Source organism: Mesocricetus auratus, unplaced genomic scaffold (genome assembly GCF_017639785.1).
Source record: "Mesocricetus auratus isolate SY011 unplaced genomic scaffold, BCM_Maur_2.0 Super-Scaffold_100007, whole genome shotgun sequence".
In the NCBI taxonomy this organism is placed as follows: domain Eukaryota; kingdom Metazoa; phylum Chordata; class Mammalia; order Rodentia; family Cricetidae; genus Mesocricetus; species Mesocricetus auratus.
Window position 1 is genome coordinate 1,810,797 of NW_024429191.1, and position 7,718 is coordinate 1,818,514.

The window sequence follows — 7,718 nt, forward strand, 5'->3', positions numbered from 1 at the left end:
CTGCTGTAGAACTTTTCCTCCTTGGTCCCCACATGGCCCATTCATTCTCATCTTTTTTCCACACTCCAAACTCCCCCCTAAGAGCCCCTTCCAGTACTTTTGGAAAGTTCTGCAGAGGCAGAGCCTGGGGAGATGGGGTAAGGCATGGGACAATGTGGGGACTGGCCTCAGATCCACCTCCCCCATGTCTCTGAGGCACACAGCCCACTACAGGGGTCTTTTCACCATGTGCAGTGATTCTTCAGTGCCTGCATCAGTTGTCAGTGGCTGTGAGTTGCTGGGAGGGGCTCTCTTTCAGGACAGGTGGCTTCCATTGGTTAGGAGCCAGACTTCTCTGAGATGTGAACCTATGAGCCAAAAGGAGCTGGCACAGCATGGATGTGTGTTCTAGCTAGAACAGAGACCTGAGCAAAAGCCTCCGTGCACCTGATCTCTTATGTAAATGAGGCTAGCCCTTGTGTGTTATCAGCAGAAACCAAAGTAACCAACCCTCACTTAAAATCTACCTGACATGGCCAAGCAGTGGTGGCACACACCTTTAATCCCTGCACTTGGGAGGCAGGTGGATATCTGAGTTAAAGACCAGCCTGGTCTACAGAGCGAGTTCCAGGACAGCCTGGGCTACACAGAGAAACCATTTCTTGAAAACTCTAAACCACAACAAAAAAACAATACACTTGACAGAACAGGACTCATGCTCATAATCTCAGGACTTGGGAGGGAAGGAAGGATGGGGTGTCACCCTTTGGCTGTGGAGAGATTTTGAGGTCAGCATGGACTATGTGAGACCAGGACAGGAAAGGGGAGGGGAAGGTGGGAGAACAGTAAGGCAGAACAGGTCACATAATAGACCAGGTATGCTCGAGTGGCTTAGACAGGAGGGCAGCTTGAGATGGAGACAATGCCTTACTATGGCCAGCATAATGACACCAGCTTAGAGACAAAAACGCACATGAATTACACTGAACAGTTTTCATAGTGTGACTGTGCCACCGTTGGTCTTTCCCTCTTCTGGGCCATGATAGACAGTGCTTCTGTGGACAGTTGGTGTGAACACCTGTTTTCAGTTCAGGTTGGAGAAGCGGGGGCGGCACTGCTATCCCGGGGGGTAGGTTGGGGGGGCAAAGCCATGGTTAAATTATTGTCAGATTCTGCCCTCTGTCCCATCTGTTGCCTCCTTCATGCTTTGTCAGCCTGGGCGACCCTCCCAAGGCCCTACCCTCCAGGGCTGAGGACTGCATTGCTGTGACCACCCCCAGGCACCTCCACCACTCATTGGAGGTGGCTGTGATGAAAGAAGTGTCACCGAGGTCTCTCTCTGTCCCACCCCAGGCTCGTGAATGAGGTCTTCACCATAGACGACACCCTACAGACTCTCAGGTTGAGGCTTCGGGAGACGCAAGACACGCTGCAGCTGCTGGTGATGACCAAGTCGCGGCTAGAGCACGAGCTGGCCATCAAAGCCAACACCTTATGCATCGACAAGGAGAAGTGCATGCGCATGCGCAAGACCTTCCCCAGCACACCCCGCCTGGTGGGCCACGCTTGTGCTGGCATAGGCGCAGGCCCTTGCGCCAGCCTCGGCCCTAGTGTCAGCCCCGCCCCCGGCGGCAGGTCCTCCTCTTGCGGCGGCGGCTTAGCACTTTGTGGAGGCCCCGCCCCTTGTGGCTCCGCCTCTTGCGGCGGTTCTGCCCCTTGTGAAAGCTCCTCGCTCTGTGGCCGCTCCGTGTCCGGTTCCGGTCCAGGCTCCTGCTTTGCGCCGGTGTGTTAAATGGCATAACGTTGGAAAAAGCTGAAAAAGAAATTAAAGAGTCGTTTTCTCCCGTTCCTGTCTTCATGAAAATGTGATGATACAGAACCGAAGTAAATCAAAGCTCTTTGAGCTACTTACTAGGAGATAGGACAGGATTTCTCAAGGACAGTGCCTGCAGCCCTGGGTCATCGCCTGGAATGCAAGAGTCTTCCTTCCTCCTCCCTCTTCTCTCCTCTGTTCCTCTCTCTGCCCTTCCTTTCCTCACTATTTAAGAATTGAGACTATGAGCTGGGTATCCCATCAGGCTTGGTAGTGACGTACTTGTCTAGCATGCTTAAGGCATGGGTTCGTTTTCCAGTAGTTTCAGGTTATATGGACAAGGGCAACAGTAAGAGTTGGGCAGAGGAGGTGGCTCAGCTGCTGAGCTCTCGCTGCAGAAACCTGACGCCCGAGCTTGATAGCCAGGACCTACGTTAAAATGCTAGACAAGACGAGTGTATCTCAGGAACCAGCCTCTCACAGCTGATTGGGAAGCAGAAAGCACACAGGCCAGCTAGCCTGGAGTAGATGTGCTGTGCAACAAAGACAGACTCAGGGCTGGAGAGCTAGCTCAGCAGCTGAGAGTACTTCCTGTTCTTGTAGAGGATTCTACAAGTTGGGAAAGCCCACCTGCCAAATACAGCAGAAGGCCCAATTGATGGTGAACCACACACACACTCACTGCGGCTAGCACACTGCTAATCAGTTATACAGGGTGGTGTCCCAGCTACAGACAGGACCCATGGCAGGAAATCTCAGCAACAATCCCAAAGCTGGCCCCATGCCAGGCCCAAGAACAGGCTGACAGGCTATGGAGGAATTCCCAGTCCACTTTCCTGAGTTGGCTCAGGAGGGATGCTGTCTAGCTGGCGCCAAGAAACACCAGTCTCTGAGGGGTGGGGGGTGGGGGGGGGAGTGCACACCACAGCATGTCAGTTCTTTCCTCCTCCCATTTATGTCCTGGGGATCGAACTCAGGAGTAGTCAGACTTGACAGCCTTCACCTACTGAGCCATCTCTCCAGATCTGGGGCTCTCCTTGTAGATTGGTGTCTCTCTCTCACACACACCTGATGCTGTGGATTTTCTTCTACCAATGGCTAAGTCAGAGGAGGGACACCAGGTGTGAAACTCCACGATGCGTTTCAGCCTGCTCAGCTTCATGTCTGATCACTGAGTCCCCTCATAAGTGCTGTGCATCAGTTACTTTTACACCACGGTGACTAAAATACCTGGGAAAGATGACTCAAGCGGGGAAAGGCTCGGCGTGGCAGGGAAGAGACGGTAGAGTGGCCGTCTGGAAGTGTGTGTGGTAGCTGCTCACATCGTGGTGGACTTGGGAATAAGGAGCCAGCCAAAGTAGAAGGACTCATGCTAATAAAGTACTTCTGCCAATCAGGTGTCACCTCCCCCAGTTCTAGAGCTTCCCAAGACATTGTCACCAACTGGGGAACTGAGCATTCAAAACATGAGCCTGGAGGGGACACTTCAGACCCAAACCATCACAGCAGTGACTAATAACCCACCACAGCCCAGTCACTCTGTCCAGTGTTGGGGTGCTCTCTGGTTCTTTCTCACACCCTGGATGGAATCAGTAGGTCAGAGGTCACATTGGTGCCATCCTCTTTGTCTTTCCGGAACCTGGCCACTGTTCACACGCTTCCATGGTCCGTCTACATGAATACTTTTTCTCTTTCACTGGGTCTAGGGTTGTGAAGGGGGAAAGTCGAGCCAACCCAGCTGTGGCCTCCAGCATGCTTACAAGGTGTACTTCTGTGGATCTGTGTGTGTGTGAGTGTCCTCATATGAGCTGCCACATGCAGGACTGGTGAAGACAATGGCCAAGGTCAGATTAAGAGGGCGTATGTCCAGTATTTCACGCAGCCATCTGAAGAGCCTCAAGTCTAAAAGCAAAACAAGTTCCGGAGACTCTCGAACTGTGAGAAGGAAAGGGCAGTGGGTGGAGCTCATGCAGACAGAAGGAGCCTGTGTTCTTCTTGAAGCAAGCTCTGGCTCCTGCATCTGCAGAAAGAGCTGAGCTCTCAGTAGTGCTGTGCAAAAGAGCCAGTGAACACTAACACTGGTAAACTTTGGTTGTAAAACAGGAAAAAAAAAAAGGTTGGCAAGATGGCTAAGCTAGCAGAGGAGCTTGCCGCCAAGCCTGATGCCCCAGGTTCAATCCCTGGGCCCACATGGTAGCAGTTGTCCTCTGACTAGCAAGCAAGCATACACACACACACACACACACACACACACACACACACACACACACACACACGCCAGTAATTAAGAAACAAAACTACAGAAATTAAAGTAGAGAGATAGCAAGGAACTCACCTATAATCACAGTAAATAAATGAGGGAGATAAGAGTTCAACCTAGATACAGGAATCCAGAATCTTAACCACTGATCTCAGCTTCCCAAATATACGAAGGCTATAGTTTGCAAGGCTACTGGCAAAGGTTGCAGTTACAGTTTGTTACACAGTTTCAACCTGTACTTACACAGCCTGGTCTATTAGCTGACCTGAGAAAGTGTTTCTCCATCCTCTGGAGGCCTTAGTCATGGGCAGTGGTAACAGCCAGGGTATGAGGAGGATGCCAAGGGCTGGACTTGGCTGGGTAACCCCACACTCACCCCATGAAATGGGCGCTGCCCACTCCCTTTATAGTTCAGAAAACTGAGGCACAGGGAGGTGAGGCCACTTGCCCACCGAGACAGTGAAGATGAACTGCACTGGCTTCCCAAACACTTCAAATGCCAGCCCCCCCAGCCACTTGGGGTACAGGCTTAGAGAGTAAAGTGCCTGCCTTGTTTAGCCTGGCCCAGAAATGTCAGTGCGTCACCATCACACAAAGTCTCAGCTGTTTGCTCCTGTGGGTCCAAAAGTGCTCTAGACAAGTGTCCCCTCATGCAGGCAGGGTGGAGGGCGCAGAACACAATTGAAATTCCTAAGGGCTGCTGCAGACTCCTTCTGCTCCTCCCCTGAAGACATACAGAACATTCCTGGTCTGATATGGGAGGGGGGGCTGGGTTTCCAGTTTCTGGTTGCACCTTTTTGATATCATGTGACCTCAGACGTGCCCATGGATGGAATTCTCTGTGTCTCTGAGATATGGCCAACTCTCCTCCTCCCCACCCAGAAGTACTGCTTGGCATTCTTGGCACTCCTCTGAGGGCAAGCTTGGGGTGTGGGCACCCATGGAGACAGAGCCCAGGACAGCTGAGATGGGCATGTAAGGGGCTGCTGGCCCCATCCCTTCAGCACCATTCAGCTGGTGGGTTGCAGCTGGTGGCACGTGTTCTGACAGGGGTGTCACATAAGCCCATGCTGGGCTCCGGTTTGGTGATGTCTGATGGAGACACATTAGCTGAGAGTACCGGTGAGAGAAAATTACTTTCTTGGGAGTGATCTCTTTTCCACATTTGGGGTTGTCTTTACCTATCATGGACAACCAGGCCCAACCAGATAGGGAGATTAGATTCCTTGTTCTCACAGTGTACCCTGCTATCCCTAGGGGTTAGGTTCACCTGGATCCTTTTTAATGTTTGTTTTATTTATTTGCTAATGGGGAGAGCACACGCCCGAGGCTTATTTGTGGAGGTCAGAGGACAGTTCTGTAGAGTTGCTTTCTCCACCTTTACACAGGTTCTGGGAACCGAATTCAGATCATCAGGAGTGTGTAGCAAACACTTCAACTTGCTGCCCTAACCTCATGTCACTCTTAAAGTTCTGTGGGGAGGACAGCTGCTGCCCAATAGGCAACACACATGACCTTGTAGGTATGGCTCAATGGCACACTTTTAAGTGGTTTGGGGCCAGTGAAATGGCTCAACAGGTAAAGTTTCTTGCTGAGTAGGCCTGATGACCTGAGTTCAATCCCTGAATCCTGCACAAAGGTGGGAGGAAAGGACAGACCCTATAATCCTCTGACTGCCAAACTGTTTAATTCTAACACACACACACACACACACATACACACACACACACGCACACACGTGCGCGCGCGCACGCGCGCACACACACACACTTAATAAAAAGAATGACATCAGTAGCTAGGCCCCTGCCCATCCTCACTGTACACAAATGAAGTACACCCTGCACCTTCTTCCTCTGGCCCCTGCACCACCCCCTGACATGTCTTGGAGTAGAAGTTGAGCACTTGCCAGCGCCATGCCAGTCAAACCCAGCCACATGGGCACTGGGCATGGATTCCTGCATTGCCTCTTACTGAACACCAGCCTCAGGAGGAGGGAAGCCACAGGATGTGTGAGGTGGTAGGGATGGGGATCCCGGCTGAGCCATGTGCTCAGATGGTAGAGGACCTGCGGCTCTTCTGCTCCCAGACTCTGGGCTGTCCTTGTCAGCATCTGGGCAGACAACATCTGAGTGGGAGGAAGTGGGTGGAGGGTGTGTGAGGTTCTGATCCCACCTTCTAGTGGCAAGAAGGCACTGGCATCTTAGCCATGGCATCTAATGACAGGTTCCCACTGACCACTAGGAATGAAGGGAAGCTAAGATGTGCAGCAGGTTGGAGCCACAGGCATGATGGAGCCTTCTAGCAGATGAAGCTGGGCAGATGCAAGCCTGTCTTGGAATTCCCCTCCCATCTGTCTGGATCAGGGAGTTGGAGGAAAGGCTTGAATCGGCCCACAGCCTCTACCCAGGGTTCCAAAAGAGAAATGCCTCCCAGCAGTGGAGCTAGAAAGATTTCTATAATAACCTCACACAGTATCTTAGGGTCATTTTCTTTATTTCTTCTTTAGTTCAAATTTTCTTGACCTAATTGTATATAATTTCTTAGCTTTAATTTTCTGTCCCGATTCTATCATTCTTATTTCTTCTACATTCTACATCATTTCTCACATTCTTCCAATCTTATTTCTTCTGTTGCTACAAATCCCCAAGGGCGTGTGTGTGTGTGTGTGTGTGTGTGTGTGTGTGTGTGTGTGTGTGTGTGTGAACATATATTCATTAACAACTTGCTAGTAACAAAAAACTACAAGGAAAATTCTCAGGGACACAGGCATTCTTTAAAGATAGGTAACAAAATTTATCAGCTAGTTTGTAGCTAACCACAGCTGCAGCTGTGGGGAGGTTCCAGCCATCTCTTAAATGGGGCTGCTACAGGTTACAAAGGGAGGAAACTAAACCATTGAGAGATCTAAGGAAAAGGCAAGGAACACATGCATTATTTTACATTTAAGTGTGGTTAAAATATCTGGACATGGTTTGTCAGTTATATGCTATTGATCTCTTGAAGGGCTGTGATATAACAAGGCCAGACACCTGCAATACCGCCCTAATTTGTCATAGAAGGGCTTAGATCTAGAAAGGCCAGAAGCCTACAATTTCATAAGCAAAATCTGCGAAAGTTCCATTTGTGATCTGTCCAGAAGGACACATGTCTGGCCAACTTGCTCTGTCAGTAAGGCTAATGATAGAGAACAGGCTTTTGAATTTCTCACCATAATGTGGAGAACACAGTGTAGAGAGAAATCATCTTTCTGGTCACCCAAAAATATGTGTGTCTATAAGATTGAGATGTTATCATGATACTACATGTACACATTACATGGAGATGCATGGTAACGGGGAGATATCATAGCTGTTACTGCAAACCAAAATTACAGATGAAAGGAACCGTTTTCAGAGTCACAGATCCGTAAGCCTTGCCAACGGGTTGCTCTATCGGAGGATAATTCCTCTGGAGGATTGACATCTGACTTATCAATTGCTATAAGCTGTAATTCTGTCATGGGTCACAACAACTCATGATAAATGCCCCTGGCAGAGCCTGAGGTTCAAAGCTGGGCTATCTCAATGAAAGACCTTTTCAGAAGCAATCATAGCAGCTTCTTGGGCAGGACTTGCTGGCTTTAGCTCTGATCTGCTCCTCCAGCTCCAGTTCCTCTGGGCTCTACTT

At 50.2% G+C, this 7,718-nt stretch overlaps 1 protein-coding gene across 1 annotated transcript in view; it reads left to right on the forward strand.

Annotated features, from left to right (window-relative positions):
• The window catches only part of Tekt5 (tektin 5), a 38,026-nt gene extending 36,200 nt beyond the window's left edge, over positions 1-1,826 (forward strand). Inside the window, exon 7 of the mRNA XM_005084560.4 lies at positions 1,333-1,826. Within this exon, the coding sequence (XP_005084617.1) occupies positions 1,333-1,771 (439 nt within the window). The 3' untranslated portion in view covers positions 1,772-1,826. The remainder of the gene's footprint in view (positions 1-1,332) is intronic.
• The last annotated feature ends 5,892 nt before the right edge of the window (positions 1,827-7,718 follow it).